The sequence below is a fragment of the Rissa tridactyla genome, chromosome 7 (assembly GCF_028500815.1).
Source record: "Rissa tridactyla isolate bRisTri1 chromosome 7, bRisTri1.patW.cur.20221130, whole genome shotgun sequence".
NCBI classification, from domain to species: Eukaryota; Metazoa; Chordata; class Aves; order Charadriiformes; family Laridae; genus Rissa; species Rissa tridactyla.
Genome location: NC_071472.1, coordinates 8,486,804 through 8,513,777, shown reverse-complemented (window position 1 = coordinate 8,513,777; position 26,974 = coordinate 8,486,804). Strand labels below are relative to the sequence as shown.

Genomic DNA, 26,974 nt, shown 5'->3' with positions numbered 1-26,974 from the left:
CTCACTCTGATCACTCCTGATCACTAGCTGGAGGTCACCTGCCTTTCAAGTCGGCAAAGAATTGCTTGAGGCTGGGATGGGGTACAAGGCAGCCGGTTTGACTGAACCCACCACCAGACGTGCTTCAAAGCAACCTGACAGGCTGTGCAATGAAGCAGAAGATGGAGCACGAGTATAATCCCCCCCAACTCCACTGTGGTGGCAGTAACCCCCAGCAGGGAGACGGTGACATCCTAAATGACTCTCCCTTATCTGCAATGCCTGTGTGCCTGCGCCCAAAGTGAATGGGTTTTCTCCCCTGTAACTGACCAACGTGTTCTTTAGATGATATAAATGGGTTATTTTCTAAAGGACCGTATGCTCGCAGAACAAATGGGCATGTGGCTGAATCAAGCGTTTCCCACTTGGATCTGTATTAGTGAGATAGGAGTTAGGCAGCAGGACACATATAGGATAAGCACTAAGAAAAAACAACGCTTCTAGGAGTTTTATTTGGCTCTAAAGGATCGGCCAGTGGAACTCTGCTTCATTGCTCTAGGGAGCTCTGGGATTTACTCACAAGCTAGGAGTAGCATGTGTTTCTTGCCCTGATGCTGGGGAGAATGAGGGCTTCTTCACTTTCTGGACTTCTCATGAATGTATTTGTACTTCCCGTTAATAAATAGGATATCAAGAAGTTAACTGAAATAGATGTAAGGCTAAACAAAAATTCGGAGGATGGGAGAAGTAGAACGTAACCATGCGAATTGTGGCTCAGAACTGTTTGCAGTGCCACCAGACCCCATGGATCTGGGATATGCTGGTATTTCAGGTTTTCACACACACACTTCTATTTGCTGACAGCCTCAACGCCTCCAGCATCACCACTTTACTGCTAGCTACCTTTCCATACAGCATTTCTTTTTGCCAGGCTCTTTACAGCATTGCTCATGAACATGTCAGATCTTATTACAATTTTTCTGTGTTCTCTTGTAAAGTCCATTTATGGTTGGTAAGTAACTGCAAAAAAAAGGTACTCAGCTGTTACTCGCATGTATTCCAGAGTCCTACCGCTTGAGTTTTCTGACAAATGTATCTCTTTATCGCATTCAATCCTTTAGCACTGCAGGCACTGCTATAGGCGATTGGGAAATGCAGTGGGTTTTTTGTTGGCTGCTGCATCTTCAATGGTACTTTTAACAGAGCTGCCACTGCAAAAATTTTTATTAGTGCTGACAACGCACACATGCAGAAGAACTGACTCAACTTTCAGAGGCCAGACTGAGTTTGCAAGCCTGATACCTGGGAGAGCTTGAAAAACTTAAATAAACTAACAAGTTTGCATGCTGCTTTTAATTCGTTCACTGGTCAAACTGGAGTAATTCAAAGACCGTGTCTCCACATGATACCATTTTGTGGTATCAGTTTTCAGTAACAGGTTCACTGGATTGTCTGTTCATGTTTCCAGAGACCAAATTCAGCTCAACTCCCAGTGCCAGCCAGACTCTACTGCTTTAGTTCCCTTTCCTTAGCAGAACAGGTAGGTTAGATACGCTTCTACAGCAGAAAAATCAAAACCAGATACACAAACTCTGACACTTAGTTCTCTGGTCTTCATTTCCATGTTTATCTTCTTACACAGGATGTAACTCTTTACTGTATCTAACCATAGTTTATTCCAATCTAGTAATTGCACAGTCACGTACACGCCTGTCATTTAAGACATGACTAAAAAAAAAAAATCTGCTGTTTTTTAACTTAACAGCAAGTGTTGACAATTACAAGTGGTAGTTTGATTTTCTTGAAGAGAAAAAAGAAAATATGTTTCTTTCTCTGCAGAAAAAAACAACTACTAAACCCAAAGAGTACAGCCCTCCTCTCTTCTGCCTCTTCCACCTTCAGCACTGGTTCAAAGAAAACCCAACAGAAGTAGTTGCAGTTATTAGGCTGCTCCTGGGTAACAAAACACACATTCATGTAATTAACACGCAAGAATTTCCATGTGCACTCTCTACTGCGTAGTTATGAGAGTTGCTCGAAGTTTTTTGGTACGTTTTGGCCAGCATACCAAGGTTTCACATCACTTCCACACACAGTTCCCTCGTTTTTTGCAGTGGCAGATACTCTGTAAAAGAAAGAGACTGACCTCCTCGAACCAGGGCAGCCCAGCAATGCTTTAGACTTCCCAAATCACAGCCATACCAGCTTGTCTGTCCACTGCATACAAGCAGTATGAAAAGTGGGTTGAGAAACTCTTTGTAATTATATAGTATTTAAGCTTTGGCAAGGAAGAAATTTTGCTGTGCATCTGCAGAACAGGGAACTTGCTCTTCACCAGTGCTTCTGTGGACTGCTGTAATACATTACTACAACAAACAACTTCCTATCACTCGCTCAAGACATCAAGTTTGATATCAAATTCAATACAGGAGAAACATGAACAATCTTTGTCTAAATGGAAAAGAAACACCCTACGTGCACTGACCATGCAAGCAAAGCCAAGCAGAGCTGGGTTCATGGGAGTCAGGGTGCACAAGTGCTGAGTTCCACTCTTCAGCTGTTGTGGGGTAGGGGATGAACCCCATCGAGTACTGCTGGTCCCGCTCCTGCCCTGCCATCTACATGTAAGGCAATAGCTACATGAAAAGAACAAAGCCAAGAAAAGTTTCTCCTTCCCATCTCTGTTAGATTAAACACATTTCCAGAAGCTGATACTCTTGTTTCCTGGGGGTTCACAAGGACATTTCTGCTCATCTGTTTATGTTCCTTCCAAAGCTTTTCCCTTTGAAATGTGTTAGATTGCACACCTCGACTTCCACGCGCCTCCTCCTACATCTTTCAGTTATGAACACCTTTCCCTTATCAACTGATGTAAGATACAACCAGTGGAAACCAGCCTTTAGACTACCACAGCTAGCAACTCTGAAAGTCTAGTTTTAGTGTGAAAATAATTTTCAGTTTCTCATTTAAGGCATGTATTTTCCTATGATGTTTCCTACACCACCAGTTTTCCCTTCTGATGCAATTCATTATCAATGAACATAACGCAACACTTCCAACAACAACCTGGGAATTCTGACCAGCTCCTCTAGTAACGGCCATGGAAAAAGTTTCTTAAATGGAAAACTCTGCCAGTCACTGCCGCAGCGCACTTGTTAATAGATACTACCAGGAAGAGGATTTTCCCAAGAGATAATAATTTTTGTCCAACAATCAGAAATAATTTCTAAATAAGCAGTGTCACCATGGATGCTGATCACAAACGTGCAGCGTAAAGATGTAACTACAAAATGACAGGCGTATGGACTGCAGATACTGAGCCAAATCCCCTCTTGGTATTCATCCCAAGTCGCCGGGCTGTGATTATTCGTGGCACATCGGCACCCCAGGCTCCAAGCGGCTCTAGGCACTATTTAGATGCCCAGTAAGACCCCGCCTCTTCCCCAGAGTTCACCACCTACACAGGCAATGAGACAAACAGCAGCAGAGTCAGAATAAAGCCTGATTTAGAAATAAGCAATTTAGATCAGAAATTAAATATTTTCCAAGATTATAAAGAAATTAAGTGGCAAAAGTAGTAGCAGGCCTTGCAGGATACCAAAGTTAAAGAGTCTGACCCTTGAAAAGTGTAGTGAAGAGGGGTTTTAGCAGCTGGTTATTTGAAGTCACGCGACAGGGGACAGCGCAGAACGCACAGCTTATCGCTACAGTTTGGAGAATGAGCGAAAGCCACTTCACAGCCAGGTAAGGTCCCGTATCAGGCCTGGTACTTTCATTGGTTTCCAGAATAACTACAGAGTGCATCATGCCAAGCGGTATGGAAATAACACAATCCAAACATCACAGCCATTCCCACAGTCTAGACAGTCTCCTCTCGCAGGACGTGCAAGCAAGTCTGGTCACCAGTTCCAGACTTGGAAAACTATGTCATGAGATCTTCATAGAATATCAAAAGATGCCTTATCACAATGCAACAGACACAGAGCCAAAACAAACAGAAAGTACGTAAAAGCAAATTCCTGACAAAGCAAAAACTGAATTAAAGTTTAGGAGACCGGAGTAGGGAGGGAAAGAAAGGAAGGATCACGCTTACTAGCTCAAGCTATATGAATCTATACAAAGCTACATAATTGTAGGCTAGGAAGACATTATTTTCTTACTATGCTTTAATATTTCTTTTAAATCTTAAACAGAAGTTGCAGAGAGGGGTGATTACGTTCTGCCAAGAGAAAAAAACAACAAAGCTAATGGGGCTGAATGGCACAAAGAACATTGACAGGTTCAAATCTTGCTCGGATGAGCTGTGACTAGTTTTCATGTCTACCTGCAAAGTGGTTAGTGGCCAGAAATGGGCCAACAGTTTTTCCCAGTTTCTGCTGTCTCTCTTTTATTCACCTCTGACAGATTACTTTCTGTGTATATATACACGTGTATATAGGTGTGTGTGTATATATATATATATATGTTTTGTCTCCGCCCAGAGACTGGCCAAGACAACAGTACCTTACCATGCTATCCTAGTGCCATGGAGCAATTATGGATCAGGGCTCCATTGCGCAAGATGCTGAACAAAGACTTGTTGCATAAAGACATTTTAGTCTAACAGGAGGCAATCTAAAGCACTGCTCGACCTGACTTGTTCCAAGGGCCAGCACCGACTTCACGGTACAAGCTCCAAAAGCACTGCGTTCATTTAAATAAATGGGCATTTACTGGAAACAGCACAACTGAGCAATGCTCTTGGTACATAAATTTTGTCCTTCCCTATACAGAAACTTTCTCTCCCTCCTGAAAATCTTTTCTGTCCCATTTGGGGAAAACAGGTAATTCTTCTGGACCCAGACAAAAAAACCAACCTTGGTTTGTGCAGGGACTAGTGCCACACATCGTGAAAAATAAAAATCACTAGAGCGATACTGAAGTTCACCTTTAGATGACAATAACAACGCAGAAATTAAAGACCGTACTCCCTGTCCAGCAGGGAAAATGCTCACCTACGCTGGTCGGCTTGATTAGACTGAGGCGAATCTGGGGAATTGGTATTTCTGCACCATCTTGTCCTCTCTGCTTTAACTACACTTTACAAGAGAAATCATTAACGAGCCCAAATCACCACGAGGCTGACTGTAATGCATCCCACAGAACCCCTGGAAGAGCTGATACAAGTAGGGAAACAACAGGAAAAGGCTGGAATTGTTGCAATGGGTATGGTGAGCAGATTTGAATCAACCGACTCAAACCAGTGAGACAAGTTTTTATTTGGTCTTACAAATGGGCCTACAAGATTTAAGAACAAAACCTGAAAATACTAGTAAAGGGTTTTATTTTTAAAAATAAGTATGAACAAAATCTTAAGAAGATAGGATTTTTCTCTTAAGAATTCTTAAGAATGGATTTTTCTCTGTTCCCAGAACTAATGCTGCAAACAGACCTTTTAGATGGACGTTACAGTTACCAGTAAGCGTTATAAATTCTACTCTAACAGTTTAACTACTGACCACCAAAAAAAAAACCAAACAAACAAAACCCTAATGATTTCTTTTATTTGTAATATGCTAATTTTCCCCACCTACTTCAAAAAAAAGTTGCAACACCAAGTATATCACAGCAGTTTCGCTGCTATTAATCTGTATAAATGTACCTTCCTAGTTTGCATAAAATTCAGGTTGCTGGCCCAGCGCATACATTCACCTTCCCCCTTCAGAGCCTCAGACATCGCGACTAATTCTGTCCTAGCGCAGATCCCTTTCTTCCACGAGATAAAACCCGACCATAAATGTTCTGCCTCTTCAGCCCGCAGATCGGTGGCTCTATTCAGGTCATCCTTGCAAAAATATTAATCCAGTGAGTGTGTGGCTTCCTCTAGTCAACTCCTGCCATTGCCTGGAGGAGCTCGGGATTGCAGAGCTTAACCTTTGATATGAAAATGGCTGCAATTCACTGCTATTAGTGCATGGGCGCATCACTCCTATTAGGCGGTGAGCTATTGCCTAGAGCGGGATACATCTGTTTCTAGTCATAAAGCGGGATTTGCTTCATGCTGAAGCCAACTGCCATTCCGATATTCCATACACCCATGGACGCTATGAGACTGCATGCGCCCCTTCTGTACTTCAGCGTCCCCTGCCTTTGTTATCTAATGTATAAATGGCAATTTCTACTTGAGGGCAATTTAGTTGCTATGACATACTTTCTACAGATTGCCTGTGTTTTACTTTCAGACCTTATATAAATGCATTTTTATGTATTTCTTTCTGTGTTCAGTGATTCTTACATAATTCTACTTGACTCTTTTTTTTATGTCGACTAAACACTAGCAGGAACTCGTTGAAGAGACTTCGGTAGGTGAGGGGCAAAACTTATTTCCACACCTTTGGATATAGAAATGGTCGTTACAGTGCTGGTACCTACAACATCCTTGGCAAAAAAAAAGCAAGAAAACCCCAAACCCAAGGTTGGCGTACAGCAAGGACTTGCTATGGCAGGTACCAAGAGCCCCCTCAAAGCCCTGCGTGTTTTAAAATACTGCAGCTAATATCTTCCAGCTCCACAAAAGCTATATCCCAGGGAAGGCCAGAGGACTGCACTGCCAGCACGGCCGTGGAGGCGGGAGGTGTTTCCCGTGGCTGCAGCTCCCTCTCCTGGTGGAAAGCCGGAGCCAGGGAGCCCCAGCAGCTTCCCCGGCGCCCTCCGCACCGCTTCTGCCACGCTTTAAACAACAAGGGAACGAAAGGAAACTGATTTTAACAATATTTTGGGGAAATTGGTGAATAAAGCAGACTCTGAAATTAATTAGGCAGGTTTGAAAGCTGGTTTTGAACAGCACTGACCAGAGGCAATGGGGCTCTCGGTACTTCTGCTTCTGGAAGAGAGAGCAACGCGGTGGATTTTTTTTCATTGGAGAAACACTGTTGAAAGGTCTCAGCAGCTTTAATTCATAAAGAATCCTTAGATTCATAAAAGCCTTAAAATACAAAACCTGAAAATATTTGCAAATTCAAAGCAAACAACAAAAAAGACTCAGGACACAAGACGAACTAAAAAAATCTTCTATTTTAAAACCACCGCTGGCATTAAAACTGCAAAGTTTTGAATGAGGACATTTGGCCTAATGAAGTATGAACAATTAATGAGGTTCAGGAGCATTAAACTAGGCTTGTAAAGAATTTCAATAATCATTATTGATGCTAACTACTACTAATGTCACTGAGTTTCCGCGAGGGCCGTATGATGAAGTTTCTAAGAAAAAGGAGCTAGACAGCACGGGTAGCTGGGTGTCAATACACAGCATCACAGAGAAGACAGCACCAGGGTCAGACTGCTGCTTTACGGTTCAGGATGTTTAATATTCAAACACATATTTTAAAACGACGACTTTGCTTGTCTCTCTGCTACTTTCTAATTAAAGCACAGATAGATACTTTCATAGACCTAAGGACCCAGAAGTTGGGAAAGACAATTTAGCCTTTTGTATCGCATCTTTAACACTTCATTTATTACTAAATATCATCTATTTTTGAATGACCTGGGTGCTTCTGCAACAACAGCCTTCCCAGCTGCTGGAGGCTATCGCAGAGATTCATCACGCCAGTGACAGAAAGTGCCTCGGCGCTCGTGGCAGTACATTGTGCTGCCATCTGTAAGACCCCAGCTCAAAAGCAACCTCAGGATTCCCCCTCCTCCGTAAAACAAAGGTACGTAGTGCAGATGTTAGGAGCCGGGCCTCCGAAAATGCTGACCGTGCTCCTTTTCAGAGGGCTCCCTGCTCGCTGATGAATGGGGCAGCATTAGTATCAGCTGTGGTGCTGACCACAGAGCCAGGATGGTGGCCTGAGACAGTGACCTGGCCAGGAGACATAAAGGCAGCTCTTGAGAGACGTGTGGAAAAAGCACAATTTCTTACAATCATGGGCTGCCGCTATAACTGCATTTTCAGCCTCCTACAGAAAAAAGAGATGGAGATTAGGCTTTCTTTCATTTCACTCAGCTCAACAAAGCATCGTCAAGCCAGGGTCTGATCTCCTCTTTCTTCTCACCAAAAACCAGCACCCACATTAAAAGTCTAAATTTAAGCAAGAGAGCAAACAACTAAAATTACACATAAAACACCCTGGAGTTTAGAAAAGCAGAGAATACGGTGAGACCTTCTACTGATTTTAATACAATTTCAATCAAGACCTTTTCTGCACTTCAACACATCCGTCTCCATGTGAACGCTCCAGTTCAGCAGCGCGTGATGAGGAGAAGAGGCAGAGATCTTATCAAAGCTGATTACTTTAAAAGTTCGGTTTCAATCTGGAAAAAAGACCGGTTTGCACTTCCTGTGGTTTCGTAAGAGGCTATTACATATATCTAAACACATTACATTAAAGAAAGTTGTAACAAGCAGAAGTGACTCTGTTCCTAGTAATAATGCAATATCTTACTGACAGTGCGATTTTTTTCTGCCTTTCCTTTTTACTTCTTCCATTCTTTATTTAAAAACTTGCAGTCTCTACTGTTTCACAGCAAAAACTGTTTGTAAAGCAAGAATTGTGCTGATCTCATCAAAACTCATTAATATAACTTGTTTTTCCATTATTAGCACCATCTGAGCCTGTTGAAAGTCTTAACCAGAGCTTTAATTTTTCCACAGAGAGCTTTAAATTAATTAGTGGTTTACATGCTAACAAAGAATCTGATACATTCATAAATCAATCTAATGCAGAAGGATTACCAGAGGGTGGAAACCTATTCACTGGGGACCTCACATTCACTTAACATGGTGGGTTTTTAACAAAAGGGTGCAGGTGTGGAATAGACGGGTACCGGGAAGAGCCCATGATAATCACTTTGCATCACTTAAAGACGCAGCAGGACTCACGGTAAATCAGAGCCCAGGGCCCACCCTAAGTGAAAGCCATGTAGATATAAAAGGCAGTATCATCCCACTTTAACCTTCACAGCTAAATTGCCAGAGTGGTACAATTTCTTTTGTGTAGGTTACAGGCCACTGAACTAATGGAATATAGAGTAGAATTAAAGGACTTGGATGCAGAAATACAAACTAGAAAAAACCCATATAAAATATACGTAAATAAAGGCGGTTTTTCTGGGAAATTATTAAATGAATTAAAAGTTATTAAAAGATTATAATAATTGTGTATATATTTGGTTCATTTTAGGTTTTTAATCTAGGTTTCTCCTAACATAACACTCACTCTGCCACGAGAACTCTGCTATGTAACCATGGCAGCATTTTTATCCCATTTCTCCTAACCTGCACCGTTTACTATTAAGAAAATTTCACAAAAATGAACACTTGACCTGGTCTTGTTCTGTGTCCTGAAGGTCCAAAGTCATGGGTTTAAAGGCAAAAAAAAAAAAAAAAGAAAAGAAAAAAGGAAGCCTTTGATGACTAAAGCAGTTTTCAGTCTTTACTATGTTTTGAAATAAACTTGCGATCTATTTTGAAAGCTGCTCATTGTAATAACGGAATCTCTGTCACCACAGACACCTGCACAGTCTCCATCAAATGCTGTAGGAACTGCACACATATGAACTAATCATCTTTTCCTTTACAGAAAGGTAAAATATCCTTGATGAGTCAGAAGAAACACGACTAAGAAAACTGCGAACATGCACGTTAAGAAATTAAAGACCATAAGCAACAGGAAGAGCCACCCAGCAATCCAGGCTCGGTGCTGCTGAAACTTTCGGTAGGTGGACTGGCAGTAATTGTGCATTTTGATAATGAATAAACAATATTTATTGATGGTGGTTCATAAAATAAAGACACCTGAGCAATTGTCAGGCTTCTGAATTTATTATTTATTACTGAATTGTCAGTCTGAATTTACTCAGTTCTCCAAGTAATTTATAAACACATCCACGCTCAACCCTATACATGAGGTATCAGGTTTTCCATACAACCACATGGAAAAAATGTATTGCAGGTTATTCATATGTTTTTGGCGATAAACATTTATCATTAAATGAAATATCTTAATTTAAACTTTTATAGTAGCTTCCGGTACATATCTACTTCCAATAATAAATCGGTCATGAAAAACGTAACTCTGGGACATATTAAAAAATTCCTTTCTTACGGGGAGCTCTGTGTGGCAGACACATTGGTGCCATATACAAGTACCTACTGCCTGATCTTCAGCCTCAGCTGAGGTCTCCCCAGAAAAAGTTCTCCTCATAAAAATGCATTTCATTATCACCCACCGTATGTTATTTATACAAACGTGCAAACCCATTTTTGAACAAAGATATCACAGTATAAGTAGTTTCTACAGCACATGCTTCCTATTTGTTTGTTGTTAGTGATTTTATGCATGTGGCCACCTCGCTGCAGCAGTTCCTGTGACACTGGGCGAATCCGACCACCGGGAGCCTTTCCCGCCCATCGCCTCCAAGGACCACATGCAAAAAGGCAACGGCTGGTTGCAGGTTACAGCAAAGGTTAACTGGTGACTCCCCATGCAGGAAAACAAATCCCACACAGCATATTCTCTTCTTGATTTGTGCTGGGAAGGCAATAGGGAAGAGTATCCACAGCTTTCTCATGCTCTGATCAAAAAAGGTGCCAAACGGGAAGCAGGAAGGGCAAACGCACTGCCCCGTGTCCCCCCAGCACGCACAGGGACAGGGCACACTCCCTGCTCACCCTACAACGGGTGGGGTTTGACATAACATGCTCACCCCTTGCCCTCATGACCTATCCATGACTGCAAAACCCAAATATGAAAAGAAGCAGTATTAAACGAGGTGCCATCCTGAGGAAGGCTTGCGTGATGTTGTGCAGGGCTCCCGGGACGCGGGGAGTGGTGTGGCAGCCCGACTCCTCCTGCTCTCTGCCCTCGGCACGACTGGTGGAAGAAAGGCTCTCCATGAGACCGAGCGAGGCACTGAAGGTGGCATTAAAGGTGGCATGTGCTGCCACCTGTGCCCTTCCCAAATGAAGGACTTAGTTCACAGAAAACCTTCACGCCAATCTAACTAGCACAACAAACAAAAAAGAAAATGTGAGTAAAGGCGATTAGCTAATTAGTGATTAAATAAATCTGTGGCCTGTCACAGACTGCGTTGGCAGGGTTGCTGCGGGGGGTGCCATCCCTTTTATCCGGAGCCGCAGCCGGTGACAGCATGGCAAAACCCCTCGGGCGCCCTGTGGCTGGCGGGTACCACTGCCCAGCATCCTCACCGTCAGCCCCAGAGGAGTCCGTGCCGTCTCCGGGGGGATGTCCATCACACCAACAAGAGCAGCATATGCGATTCGGTACCCTGCGGGCACGCTGCTGACTGCCAGCACTTCTCCAGAGAAAGCCTTGCCGTTTGCTGAAGGCTTGCTTGCTCAGAATCCCTTGCCGAAATTTCTCTGTGAATCTTTCTGAAGTATTTGCCCCGAAACTGGTATGTGCCGCAGGCTCCTTGCCACATGCCCCGAGAAGGCAGCCTACACAACTTACTTCATCCCTGGCCTCCCCTGTGTTCAAACACTCCATCTCCTGGACCCTTACTGCTCCTGTACTGCTCACAGCCAAGCAAGTTCATTAATGTTAATTAATGACTGCTGTGTTTCATATTAAAATCACTGGTTCTGAGCTCTGAGACACAAAGAAGTTTCCATACATCAACAGCTTCAAAGCAATTTTCTCTATGGGCGCACTCATCCTTGGCTGTAGTTGCGGGATAATTGTGGAAATTACCCCTCGGGGAAGAGGAGAAAAACTACCTAGTATTTACCTTGGGGGAAGATTGCACCCCCAGAGAGCTACCTATCAGCTCCTAATGGGTTACAACACTCAGCCTCTCAACAAATTATACAAAATTACACTCTGGTTAGCAGGGCGATGTGATTAACACCACCACCCCATAGTAAAAGCACAAAAAGCGTCTGACCCTCATGAGATAAAGCCACGAGGTGGGTGCCTATACCAAAAGCATTACCAGGTCCAGAAGGTTAATCAATATTGCGGATTACATAAAGTCTTGAATTATTCCACTAACTGTATTTTACACTCAATGCATTATATTATTTCTATGCCTCCAAGGGAAAGCTAGTCTAAAAAAATTAAAGGAAACATTTCAAATAGAGTAAACAGCTCTCCAGATTTTGAAAATTGGTTACACTGAAAAATAAAGTGCAACTGCAAATCCAATGCCCGATCTTCGTCATTCTTCCTCAGACAAAATTCCTCCTGGAGGTAGCAGGAATTTTATCTCAGTCACAGACTCCTGGATTACAGCTTAACCTCATAAAAGTTTGTTTCTCGGTTCCTACAGGTCTCCTGCCCCAAAAGACACAAAACATTACCCAGTGGACAGTCTTCCCAACTGCTGACACACCATCTCAAAGTCTTCTGGTGGCCAAACCCGCCATGCTGCAGGTGGCGTTGGGATGGGAGAGGCCACCGGCTCCCACGGCCGAGCTGGGCACGCAGTGGGGGGTCAGGGCAAATCAGCAATGTCTGCCTGAGCAAACCCCACTTGTCTCCTTCCCTTCAGTACCAGGCATTCAGACCTCCCAAAAGCCCCTGTCCCAGCAGAGCCCCCCACAAGGCACCACTAGCTCTTCCGGAGCCATGTGTGGGCATGGTGAGAGCAATAGATTCACGGCAGGTCCTTCTTACCTACCACTTAGATCCCTCCAAATCTCATTTCATTGTATTAGTCACTAATAATGATTTATAAAATGCACTCTCTGGAGATAGGTGGGGTTTTAAGGACCCTGCATCGCACAGCTAACAGAGCATCCGCTCCACAGAGACCCTCTACAGCTCCTCTCCACTGAGTTAAACTTTGGACAAAATTCTCTCAGAGCCAACTATGCAAGTCACTCAAATCAGCAGCAGTTTCATGAGTATGTTCAAGGGGACTGGTCTGGGTTTTAAGGTTTTTGAACTGGTCTGCTTTATCCCATGGAAGCCTAAGACATTTTATCTGAAGACAAGGACAAACAAACTCCTTAACAGATGGGAAGAGTTCCTTAGATACTAAGTAATTAAGCACACTCAGCATATGTTGGCTCCCAAAGAAAATTGTTTTGAAGAGATAAGGCACTCTATAAATTGAGATTTGCAGTTAACCAAAAATCTCCCACTTCAACTTTTGCTCACAAACGTAATCTCATAAATCGCTACGTGAAAAATTAAGATATAAGGAGCATTACATGATTTACAAAATTATCAGATTGAGGTTTTTTTAAGCTTCCATGCTTGTATTCTTCCGTTTTTCTGCAGTGGGCTAAGATTTAACAGGCAAGTAAATCTACTGCATTTTGAGCTGAAATTGCCTTTCCCTGTTCGCCCTGCTCCCAATTCCAGTAAGCATCACCAGCAGGGAAAAGGAAACAGCTTTTCCCTACCGCAGCTCTTCCAAGGAAGCCAAGATAGAGCCTTGAGTTTCCTCAGATTTATGAATGGCAACCCATCATTTTGTCCAAGACAGCCTTAATGCTCTGGTGACCACCTTCAGCAAGACAAAATGCACCTTAAGGCCTGAAGCAGTAAGACAAGAATTGCAAAGCAGCGAGTTGCCGCAGCTTACCATTGCTCCTTCCCTCTTACTTTGTGCAACTTCTCGCTGCAGCCGAGCCACAGACAGCTTCTCCCTACAGAAAGAAAAGCGTGTGAGTAGCAGTTCATTTTTCACCAGCAGGGAGAACGCGACGCTGCCCTGTCGGGGTGGCATTCCCACACATCGCTCGGGCAACCCTCCCGGCAGACCCCGCTCTCCTCCCCGTGTGCCTCTGCAATATTAGAAGGCTGCATTATTGTTTCATTTTGTGGCAGTTTGTCAGAACTGTCAATAAATCAACTGAATCTAAACATCATTTGCTCCATTCAAACAACACAGTAGCTCATCACGTCGGGGATATGGAAACAGCCTGTGCAAATCACGTTGTGTTATTTATTTTCCTACAGCCTTGCACATCAGCTTTATCTGCACTACATCAACGCAAGTTGGAAAGCTGTTATATTATCAATAAATGTATGCATAAACATGAAATCAAAAAATCCATTCTATTCCTAAACATACTGTGCTGCACTTTGTAACTACTGAATTATTAGACTATTTTTTTTAAATTAGCCTTTCTTCAAGTAAGATCCTTACCCAAATGTTTGGCTCGAGTCAAGTAGCAATTAATTTGCCTAATTAAGGATTTGGCGATCACAACACACTTTCACCTGAAAAATTGTATGAAAGGAATGAGTATACGTAGGACAGGAAAGAGATTTCCATAGCGTATGGACTGGGAGAATGTAGAGCACGTACCAAATATGTGAACTGCAAAACCCAGACAGCGGCAGGTGGCTGCAGGAGGGGTACGGGAAGAGGAGAATTTGCTCTGGAAGCTCAGCAAAGAAGAAAAATACTTTACAGAACAAGTGGGACTTAAGTAACCTACCATAATTTTTAAAGGATTTAAGAAAAACAAAGACACTTTCTCAAGTAGGCTATTTTTAAAGAAGAATATCTATTTTTGAAAGAAAAGCACCCTGCACGAACAGCAGAGGAATTTATCAGCGCATGAAGAATTTATCGTTACACAACAAAACATAAATTTGCACATGAATAAATTATTTACAAAAGATGATCAGCTTTCAAAACGTCCAGCAAAAGGATTTTAAAATGAGAATATATCCTTTATCAAGTTTGAAATTTTCTATTTACTCCTGGCTTGCCCAGAAATTCTATTTGGTCTAATTGGAAAGACAGACCTGAACCATCCCAACGCAGCACCCCGGCACCTCCCTGGGATATTCAGAATCTCTGTCCCTGTGACTGCTCAGTATAATGCAAATGTCAGAGTGCCACAGCTCAGGCCTGCTGAGACATGGCAGCAGGACGGCAGCCTCTGCCCTCACATTGCCCACCAAGGGCTCCCACCGGCCACGAGTCCGCCAGCCACAGCGCCTGACTTTACTGAGACATTTTGAGTTCAGGAAAGAAAACCTTCCTGCTGGGCACAGAGTCCTGAAAATGCAGAGACACATCTCCCAGCTCTCGTGGCAGAGAATAGCAGGGGCTGGAAACTCCTGTCCCTCAAAACCTGCAGAGGTGCCCAGACGGGGCTGAGGGAGGACCCAGCAGATGATGATCTGCCGGGGTTCTGTAGGCACTGCGGTCACTGACCAGGGAGGTGATCTGCTCGGCACTGGTGAGGTCCCACCTCAAGTGCTGTGTCCAGTTTTGGGCCCCTCACTACAAGAAATACATTGAGGTGCTGGAGTGGGTCCAGAGAAGGGCAAAGAAGCTGGTGAGGGGTCTGGAGAACGAGTCTTGTGAGGAGCAACCAAGGGAGCTGGGGGTGTTCAGCCTGGAGAAAAGGCAGCTGAGGGGTGACCTTCTTGCTCTCTACAGCTGCCTGAAAGGAGGGTGTAGGAAAGTGAGGGTCGGTCTCTTCTCCCAAGTAACAGGTGATGGGACAAGAAGAAACGGCCTCATGCTGTGCCAGGGGAGGTTTAGATGATTGGATATTAGGAAAATTTTTACACTGAAAGGGTTATTAAACATTGGCACAGGCTACCCAGGGAAGTGGTGGAGGCACCATGCCTGGAGGTATTTAAAAGACGGGTAGACACAGTGCTTAGAGATATGGTTTAGTCATGGTTTTTGTCAGAGTTGGGTTGATGGTTGGACTAGATGATCTGAAAGGTCCCTTCCAACCTTGGCGATTCTTTCATTCTATGACTGGGTCACTCTCATGCAGCATGAAAAGGTAAATGTTCTACGATATTTTATTCCCGATCGTGTAATAAAAGTAGCCTTTAAACCATTTCTCAGGAACCATTTCTGCTGAGGAAGATGTGCGCCTACCTGCCTAATTACTGCAGGAATGACAGCACTCATGTCACTCAGCCATAGCTCAACATAGGCTTGGGTCACCAAGCCAGTCCTCCCTCCCCGCTTCAGCAGAAGACATGGTATCTAAGTCTCCCTAACAGTCACCTGCCCCCAGGTGCTCGCTGCACCCCCACAACACTCCCCATACAGCCGGCTGGTGGCACCCTGCAAGCACAATTATCGGATTAATACCAGGTATTGCTAATATTGTGATTTGTAAACATACACGATATTGAAACCACTGAATATTGGCAAAACCTACAGACGATACAGCCACAGCTCAGTGAAGTGTTATTTGCACTACTCCAACATGATATCAAGATCCTCTTTTGCGCATCTAAAAAATTACCGACAATTGAGAAGTGGCATTAGTACAGCATTGATAGCCTTAATGCAAGTATCCTAAAAACAGTTTCTAAAAGACACATACTGCCCTCCCTCTTCCTTGCTCAGATACTATCACAGGGAAATTACAAAATTGGTTAATCTTATTTTAAGGATTTAGTTGACCTGCTGGAAATACCCCTTTGCATTTTTGCACTGCTTCAGTGCCCTAATTTTTTTTTGTGAAGAAAGCGAGTATACCCTTTGAGGGGGTTTTGACTTTTTCATTGCAAAACAAGTGCCTGAAGATATTTTATGAGAAAAGATGCAGGGGGAAAAAGAACAAACAAACAAAAAAAACCCACAAAGCACTCCTCCATACACTTTCTGCCAGTGGTCTGCAGAGATTTATTTAGTTATTCCTCCTACATGAGGAATACTCCTACTTTCCTCTCTCTGTGTTACCTCCATCAGTTCCACATATCTGGAATTCTGGAATTTTATCACAGTAAATTCCATTCGAGCTCCATCTGCATAGAGGGCTCCTCCTAACGAGGCCAGGTCTTCCCCCTCTCTGGGTGAGAGATGTTCAGGAAGGGCCTCCTTAATAATTTTCCCACCAAAGAAGAGCATAGACTGCCACTCTTGTACTGTTTTTGTAATATTCCTGCCACTTTACATTAGCAGAAAATGAAAAAGAAACCAAATAATCACGTATGAGAAAAAAACGGCAACTGGGGATACAGAAGAGCCATCTGTTCCCATGGTGTCTAAAAATCAGTCAACTTGGAGGCAAGCAGACTCTGTGCTCCCACTTCAAACAGGTCCCAAAGCATCTTCTCCCTCCCGCCTGCACTCCCCAGGTGAAGGAGCTGCGCACGCACAGCCAGACCTCCGCAGACGGTCACCTTCATCTAGGCAGGACGGCAGCAGAGGCTCAGCGTGCCTCTGGACCACAGTCATCCCCCAGATCATTCCAGGGAGCTTCATTTGTCATGCACTTGGCCCATCGCCCGCAGCGAGCCGTTTCCCACCACCTCTGTGCAAACGTATGCCGCTACACTGGGTGAGAAGTGTCATCAAAATCCTGCTACGAGCCAACAGCATTTAACACCAATCTGCAGTGTTGGACGTTTTCATACAAGATACGTGATAAGAAAGAACAAGGGGAAAGACAGAACAAGGACCTTCATGTCTAAGCACGACCAAATAAACCCACTGGTTACTCCCCACCATCTCAGACAGTTTTGATTAAGACAGCATCTTCAGCGACTATTCTCAGCCCCCGTTTTTTAACACAGTGTTACAATTGGATAAGCATTTTACTATGACTGAGCTGCAAAAATAATAAGCTTTTAGCTGCTTTAGCCTTTCAGATGTTTCAAATGCAAAGAACATTTGACATGCAGCTTCAAAGTTAATCTTGTTTTTTTAATCTTTGCCTTTAAATAGGAAAAATCAGTAGCATTACTTTGTTGCTATATGGTTTTATTTATTTTTAATCAAGCATGTTTCATCCCTATAGCATGATTAATTAACAAAGTTAATTAGCAACTACAGCCAACCTGCAAGAAAACAAAATCTTCTCTGAGGATTAAAAAAATTAAAACATGTTCATTGAGAAGTTCTCATGTTCGCTTTTGAAAAACCGCCACATGATAAAAGGTTTACAAAAACGCTCTTTGAAAGCACAGTTTATGCTCTTAAGTTTGAATATTTGCATTGTAAGCAGCAAAATTCCGAGCCAAGGACTTTGCAACGAGATAATTAAAGGAGCCAAACAAGGATTCAATTATATCCTTTCCAGATCGAACGAAGCACACAAGTATTCACTGTGTGGATGGAAGAGAGATACATTTCAAGTCTCAATATCGCTAGTACATATTGCAGTAGCTTGTTCTAAAAAACAACAGTTTGAGGGAAGCCCATTTAGTCCAAGAAAAACACAAGTGTGCTAAATAATCCTGCAAATTCTGGACTCTCCTTAAACTACACTTTCTCCTTCGCTCTCCCTTCCCATCAGTTCAACTCATTCAACTACCAGACAAAAAAAACCCAGAATCGTATGACGGTATGATGAGCTAACACGCACAGCTCATGGCTCCGCTACAAAACTGTGCTACTTGAACTTCTCCTGCATAAAGGTATCTAAGCTGATATGATCACAAGCCCCCACTTATCACATAATTTTGAACAAATGCCGACATGGTTCCTGATCTGGTAAGAAGTATCCTCTGGTCAAACAGCACAATAAAAGCTACACCGGATGCCTCATGCTCCCCTTTTTCTTAGTTCTCCTTCTCTAGATTGCTATTTTACAGAGGTGCAACAAACAAGAAATCCTAGCAGTGAACTTCAGCTTCCCAAATTTTGAAATAAGATTTTCATTTGTATGTTGAAACCTCAGATTCAGAAGCTCTTAGACACAGGGTTTTGCTTCTCCATCTAATACAGAAAGGTATGACATAAAATAGCTTCTGGATAAAGTTGTGAAATAAAGATTCCCATATAATGTGCTGAATTATATCTATTTGCCAAGATCTCAGCCATACAGGACCAAGATATACTTTCAGTGGCAAATAAAAATTTTCCAATTTTAATGAAATAAAATAATTTTATAGGTTTGACGAAGAACACGATCGAAACTCAAAAGAATGGAAAATGTCTTAGTAACGCCATCCAAAAGTTAATGCTTTGGTGAACTTTAATCTCCATGATCCACTGGGAAGCCAATGGTCATACCAAACCCTGACATTGTCCTTTCCTGTCTTGATCACACACAGCAGTCCCACAACCTCCCAGCGCCTATAGACAAGTCTTCCATTTTCAACATTGACATGAAGATTTTTGACTTTTCCAATTTTTTCTTTCCTAAGTAAATTAATACTTTGCTACCCAGAGAAATAATGAGGACAAAATTTAATAGGTATGACAGCTTCCAAGTTACTCATTTAATAGTTTCTCGCCTTTTTTTCCATGAACAGGAAGGTGTCTCCTTCATCTTTCATCCTTCCTGGTAAACTTTCACTGAAACTTTCACTCCAAAGTGATTTCATTCAGAAGTGGTTGATTCTGCACCATAAAATGAAGCCCAGCTTCTCCTTTCATTTTATAGCTTTCACTGTACATAAAGCCAGAAAACAACCACTTGACCTACTGAAAAAGTCAAGCTTTGAAAATACATTTTTAACACCCATTTTTCGTGATTGTGTCCAATCTGAGCAGCCAAGCCATATGCCAGCGAGACCTTCTCTGCCTTCTGCAGGACATTCTGGAGCAGAGAAATTCAAACCAATTTTTGCTGTGAGACTCAGAAAGTGAATAAATACTTTGTGCAGATAAAAAGCAAACAGGAAAGCGATAGAGACTCAGAATCTGAATTTGCAAGGCCTCCCTAACCACTCTGCCTTGGAACTGCTCCTTATTTATCACCTTCCAAAATAATTTAACGTTTTTTCCCCCTACGTCATCACTTATTGCCACGGCGTTGTTTTTCAAATGAACCAGAAAAAACACCACTAAAATCCATTAAACGTGGATTAAACATAGCGTGGTGCTAACAACTGACCTAGGGGCAGGGTGTTAGTCTGCGCTGAGAGCCACAAGCCCGGCTGCTTTCAGCTCCTGGTTTTCCAGGAAGGTTTCCCATCCGAACGCTGACCAGGCTTGACCCCGTCGAGTATATGAGATCTGACAAGGGAAGAGCCGAGGGTGGAACAGCTGCAGTGAACTAATGCGCCTCTTTCAGCTCCTATTGGGATCGCGGTGGTTAGCGATGCTGCAACCTTCCCCCCTGCCGGAGCTCACGTACAACCGAGGCGTTCGGCGCTTTAGAAGCGTCAGCGTCGGGTGCGTTTTGAAACTGGTCTGTTACAGTCGCAACAGTTTAACAAGAGCTGGCAATAAGAGAGTCACCTCGCAAAGAAATGTTCATTGCGAATTTAATGCTGATAAAGTACAACTTTATTTAATTATTTTTACAATAACAGCAAAGACTGGAGTTACACTAATGGAAGCACTAACGCTGTCAAGCAGAAGCCGAATAGATAGGATAGAGCCACCAGTAAAGGCACAGGCTCCTATTTATTACTAATTTATTTGTATTCATTTCTGAATAAAAGATAAGCATACAGAAAACATCGTTTACATGAAACTTCTCTTCTACAGGACATGATACTTCCAAATTCAGACAAGCAAAACAGGTAGTAACTTATTTAAACTGTACTTTCTTTGGGCGACACTAATGGTAGGGGAAAAAAAAAAACACCCAGGAATTACAACCATAATCTAAAATATACATCAAAAATCCCCAGGGGCCCCTCAACAATTTCCAGGGGTTTTTAATGTATATGAAATCTGAATTAGAAGTTCAAAGAAGATCATCTTTCCAGAAGTATCCTAACGACATTAACTACAAAGAAATTCCATGGAAGAAGCTGACGGGGTAACACAGGGCTGAGTCACGTTCCTGGTCAGAAAGGAGGAGGCAGAGGAGGAACATAGTGGGGGCAGAGCCTTCACTGGAGAAGCAAAAAGGTTGCCTTTGGCTAGCAAAGAGGGGCAGAGCCATGACAGAGAAATCGGAAAAGCAAAGGTTATCAGAAGTCCATGGCAGATCATGACGGCATTGTTTTCATGACAAATTACTCTCCCAGCAGCAGCACGGCAGCCGAGGGCAGCTGGCACTTGAGCTCGGGGACTCCGTCCTAAGCACATACGCAGGGACAGGCAGCGACGCATTTTCAACAGAAGAATCTTCTCTCACACTGGTAATCTTTATATCTTCATTGACATTTATTGTTTTCAGCACTGAAATTATGGATGTAAGACTGCACACTTCAATGATTCACCGGTACTTTAGACAACGCTTCAAATGCATGTATTTGTTAATGCTGGGAGGGGGATCTCATTCCACTATTAGCGCTGACTCCACAACACTGCCCACCTCTCAAATTCTCTATAGATTTTGGCCAACAGTATCAGACATAGTCAGGGAGGTCTAGACCCAAAGTTTGAAATGTTGGGTTTTCTTCTCTCAAGCTTTTGAGATGGTTTTTAACCTTGGTAATGCAGAGAAGCCAGAAAAGCCAGCAAGTGAAGAGCAAAGCTTTTTAAATAGAGATCTTTAAATAACGGTCATTAGCAACTGCTAAATAATTATAATGACAATAACTGGAGCCACCAACCTGCCTTTCAGTTCCTTGGCAAGACATGGAGACGGTACCAACCATCACAATCAATGCAGTTTCTTGTTAAGAAAAAAAAAAAAAAGAAAAAAAAACAAACCAAAAAACAGGCAAAAAAGCGCGATTCCTTCCCCATGATGCACACATACAGTTGTAGGATAAAAGATTAATGTCTGTATGACACAATGCCGAATCATCAGGATAATTATGAATTATACCAAGTAATCATTTTACAAATCTCCTGGAACATCTCACTTATGACCATTATTCATAAGATAATACATTCGGTTGCAGTTTTTCTTCAGATACATTCCTCTGAAGCCTTTCTTTTGGGCTGAGATTCCAGATGGAATAAGAAAATGGGTGGGTAAAGAAAGCTGATTTTTTTTTTTTTTTTTTTTTTTTTTTTTACACGAAACAGAGGGGAAAAAAAAATTAACATTTTCCTAAGAATTTCTAAAGTCTGCTGACAGTAGTGAGAGATACTTTAAGATTTATTTTAAAAATCAGCCCAAGCACAAAACAGTAAACTGCAGCAGGGAAGGGAGTTACGCCTGGCTCTCAACTTTAATGCAACATCGAGTATGAAACATCAAACACCGAAGTGCCAAGAAGCACCAAGTAAACAGCGCTACAGTACTGAACTCTGAAATACATCTGAAGTACAGGTTTTCACATTATAAATTAAATAGTTCATGCATTATGTAAACCTTGCATCTATCAAACAGCATAGTTTAGGTTTTAGCCGGGTCAAATTCTGTGCAGATTTGCTCCCTGTTTAAACCTATTGATTGAATATATCCCATAAACTACTGAAACCACTACTTCTAATAACCGAGCACAGGATTGGTCTCACAAAAGTTATTATTGAAAGTGGTACATTAACCATAAACTTTATTGTCTCTATTCTGCAATCCACACATTAACTATAAAATACCTAGCAAAAGCAATCTGACAAATTCACACTGTTGTAGTTTGGAATTTCTTGACATAAGTGATTGATTTATCAATTTTAATGTTACATTAACAGTAATATTTGTATTTAATGCTGTATTATTTCTGCCAATAAGTTGCAATCCAAGAAGCATACAGTGGGAATTTGTATGATTAGGCAAGCTGCCAAGTTCTCAAAGACTTACCATCATGGAAAACCTCAGTGTTCAAACAGGGAAAAAAAAGGAGAAAAGGACTAATAGAAGTCAGTTTGGAATATTAAATCAGCAAAAGAAACTTTAAATTATAATATAGACGGCTGTTGCACACCAGTCCCCATCCTCTACTATAAGAATGACTGCTTGCTCTTCTTTTCAGGTGCTACTTTAAAATATCTTACACAAATTAAAGCATCTGTTTAATGAAAGTCCTAACATGCTCTATAATGGTACCAAATTTCTTCCTCAGAACTCTTTCACAGTTTGCACTTTCCTAATTAAAACAGAATAGTAATGTCTATCTTCTTTTTGACAGCACCCTCAGAGCCCCTGCATCACTGTTACGACCCTCTCCAGTACCGGTCACTGCGAAAAGCAAATTTCACGCTACCATCTTTCCCTTCTGGTACACTACTAATTCACCTGATCCTCCATTAGTAGTATGTGGTCCAGGAGCTCCACTTCATTAAATGGGACGATAAGACAGTAAGGCAGGCTGCTAAAAACCTCCCAGTTTAGCTTGATAGTGCAGCTGGGTTCAAAGTGGGTAATGAAAGAGGCACAGGGTCATTGCTACATGACAGTTTGGGCCATGGGAGAAAGACAACAGTTTAAGCCACCACCTTTTACCCCCTCTTATTTCCAACACACACAACTGCCACTCTTGGCCGTGGTTGGACTCAATGATCTTAAACGTCCCTTCAAACCTAGACGATTCTATGATTCTTCAATTCACATGCCCACAAGATGCTTTTTTTGGTCCTGATCCCCAAACAGACCTGCTCTCGTTGCTGAAGTACCAGAGTGGGTGACATGTGGTTGTCTGGCGGAGCAGACACCACCCCGGCAACACATCAGTCACCAATCCAAGGAAGATGCTGCTCAAGCAGATGCCACTTTCAAGAGAGTCAGATTTTGATTTCTGTGATTCAGTAAATTGAAAGCAACAGCCGCTTACAAATTGAATACAAGCCCTCTCTCTGCGTAGCTATCAAAAGATTATTTTTTTTAATGCACATTCAAGAAAGAAGAGATCGAGCAAGGACTAGAAAGAAACCACTATGTATAAGGGTGCTTTTCACATCTTGCCTTTCTTCAGCATGTCCTTCAGCACTTCTACTCTACTCTAGATTTAAAACCATCCTATTGTTGTAGGTTGTGCACTGCATCCCCCGTTAGGGAAAGCATAGCTGTTTCTCCTCAGTTTAATTACTCCTAACAGTATCTTTCAGCTTGTGAGTGTGTGAGTTCCTACTTGGTGCTTTGCTGTTCATTTTTAAGCTGGGTCAAGCCGTTCTCTAGACCAGATGGAGTCTCAGTTCTTCTGTTTCTGGTTGGAGCATTCTGTATGGTCTGAATTACTAGATCCTTACAGCATACGGATTTATACTATTTTTATTGCATTGTTTACTTGTGTTAGTTTAAAAAAAATATATATTTGGAATCCAGAAGATATCTCCTGATACATGAAGAATTTTCTGGATTGTGACCCAAACAGAATTAGCTGTGAATCCGCAACACCTTCAGCCATTTCAAGCAAAAGTAGATTCTTTTTTTTTTCCACTAAGCCTGGACTTAAGAAGACCTTGAAAAACGAAAAACAAAGGAAGAAACAAGCAAACAAGGTTTTCTTTTTGCAAGGGACTTGGAAGTTGAGCTAACAAATCCCCCAAATCACTGGTTGCTCATATATACTTTTTCTCTGGAGATTTGTCACATGGAGATGATGTGCTGTGGAAATTCTTTTGAAAGGATATGCATTTCCCTAAAGGATTTTTAATGAGAATTTATTGCTCATGAAAGATTCAGGATTGGCAGCACTTCAGTCTTCAGTTAATGATCTTTGTTTATTAACATAAAATGCATCACACTTACCAGGAGTGTAACTTTCCCAACCAATGCATCAAAGCACGAAAGAATTCTCACTCTTTCAGTCTTATCCCCTGAGGTTGTCTGACGGGGTGCAAGCTGAAATTTATATGGTTGTCCTCTATAAAAATGAAGTCAGAACCCGTGTTTCATATAAGTCTGAAAATTATGGAAACGTTTTTTCATAACCAAAATTACTCAGACATCAACTAATAGCAAGAAATGGATGCAGACTGCTACTACTTCTCACAGTGTCTCTTCCTTCCTTGCAAAACTTTTACCAGCATCAGCAGATCTTTGCTTAGTCCTCATCCTAATTGCTCTTAAACTCCGTGGGTAACACTCATGCAAAGTGCTGATTCCACATCCTGTTAGGAAATTACCACCTTCTGAAACTCAATTTGCAAGAGAGTGATGAAGGCTATAGACAACTGGGTCTGCAAACCCGAGATCCCAGAAACACACCACTAATAATACTATTGTAGTTCTATGGAAATAAAAAGGCAGAAGTGCATTTCTTCAGACAAAAAGGACCAAAGGCACAACTGAAGAAAAATGGGGTGTAAGGCACAAAACCCAAATACATTGTTTTGGACACAAAGCCTAATACGACTTGGGCACTAAGCTAAACCAAACTCGTAGATCCCACTGTTTTCTTCATAACTAGCTTTGCTTCTGCTCTGCCGGAGTGACACATCCAGTTTGCATTTGCTCATGAGAATTTTTAGAAAGATTTTTGTCCCTGTTCTCTACGAAGCTTTTCAGTTTTGCTCTTACAATTCAAAGAAGATATCTGATTTTGCTTCATTATTGGTTGACCTCTTACCTCTGTTTTCCAGTCCTTTGTTCCCAGATCATCACAACATATTTCTGGTATTTTTCTTTGTAATCTCTTTTTTAGGGGGGATGTTACACAGTGTGATGTGGTTTTATCCATCCAGAAAGACCACAGCATGAGGACTTCTGTTTTTCTTCACAGGTTGTGCTCACTATGCCTTTTCTCTCTCTGAGCTACGTTTATTGCACCCTCTCTAACCTTCCAGTTGTCACTCATGTCCTGTTCTAATCGAACATTAAAATACCTTGGAAAAATCATCCTTTGTTGTTGTTGTGGACAAGGAACAAAAGTGATTTTATTCCATTTCACTTACTGGACTTCCCCTCTCTCTTGACTTTTTTTCTTTACGCAATTGTTCAACACTTAAGTATTCTGGCACAAATCGCTAGAAATCTGCAGTGACCTTCCACTCAAACAGAAACTACAAAAGAGAATCAAAGTTGTTCAGAAATAGTCCTTTTCTTTACTGCTTAAATTGGTTTTATGTTGTTTCTTGTAACTTCACTTCACACCCTCAAGAATAATAATACTATTCTATTAAGACCCAGAAATACTGCTTAGCCAGGTGGACACATTTCTGCTGGGGACTGTCTCCATTTTAAGGCCAGAGGCAGCTGAAACTCCAATCAGGTCCCCAGAATAGCATTTTGTGCTGCAACCCACCTTTGCTTTCCGCTACCAACTCACCCGAGAGATGAGAGAATTTCTTCTCACATCATTTTACAGGAAATTAAATAAACTGAAGAGTGAGATGCCACATACGCCTTTGGGTACAGCAGCAGAACAGCAGCACTGGTTTCCATGGGTGTTACCTGCACACCTCTAGACTGAGCATCGGGCAGTAGGATTACAGAGCAGTAACAGGGAGTAATTTATACTTAGGAAATCATCAGAATCAGTCAAAGTATATACCAGACCAGTTTATCAGATATAAATACCGATGCTCTCTATACAAGGGAAAACACCCACATGTAGACCACACACCTCCTGTATTTGTACTTCCGCATTTCCATTCTGTGACACAGCATCTAGAAACCGCGTACAGGAGGCTGTGGGTGCCCAACAAGAACATGCAGCAAAGGGAGCAGAGTTAAAAACTAAATGAATGCATACAAGAAAAATTATTTTTTTTAATACACTTTGAAGCCACAAGCAATATGAGCGAAAAAGGCTACTAAAATGACAGAAATGCGGTTTGCAGCATTCAGTCTAATAATTGGTCAATAACGAGCATATATGCTCAAAGACATGCAGTTTTTGCCATTTTTACAAGATTACCGTGAAATCAGCAATTTGGTTTTACATGTGTATATCCATGATCTCCATCAATCATTCAATCATTTGAATTTACACTGTAGTAGTAAAAAAAAAAGAAAATAATTTCAGAAATCCATCCATTTTTCATAATTCTGAAAGTAAAAAGCATGTTTCACAGTTAGAAAGGACATTTAAGATAAGCTCTGCCAAGATCACCTTTTGTAAAATTATCCGCTTTTGGTAAAAATGTAAAATGGGCAATTTGTACTTCCAGAGCAACAGGTCCTTTAGAGATGTGCAACAGCTGGTTCTTGGGCCACCAGACAGCCACCAGCACAAACGCTTCACTCACGGCATGCACTTGGCATCAATACAGAGCCTGGAGGCGCCTTCCAATAGGGCTCCCAGCAAGGTGACAGGTAAAATAAATGAAATAACTATTTTCTGAGAGCATTTCTCAAATGTCTACATAAAATATATTTTGGATGTATCGATAGGCAGTAACTGCCACTTAGTTTTCAGATTCAGGAATG

The 26,974-nt window shown here is 42.0% G+C and overlaps 1 protein-coding gene across 1 annotated transcript in view; it reads right to left on the bottom strand.

Moving 5' to 3' along the window:
* NCKAP5 (NCK associated protein 5) overlaps positions 1-26,974 on the bottom strand; it is a 392,253-nt gene that overhangs the window by 208,942 nt on the left and 156,337 nt on the right. The window contains 1 exon segment of the mRNA XM_054208458.1: positions 13,516-13,575. Coding sequence (XP_054064433.1) covers positions 13,516-13,575 — 60 coding nt within the window.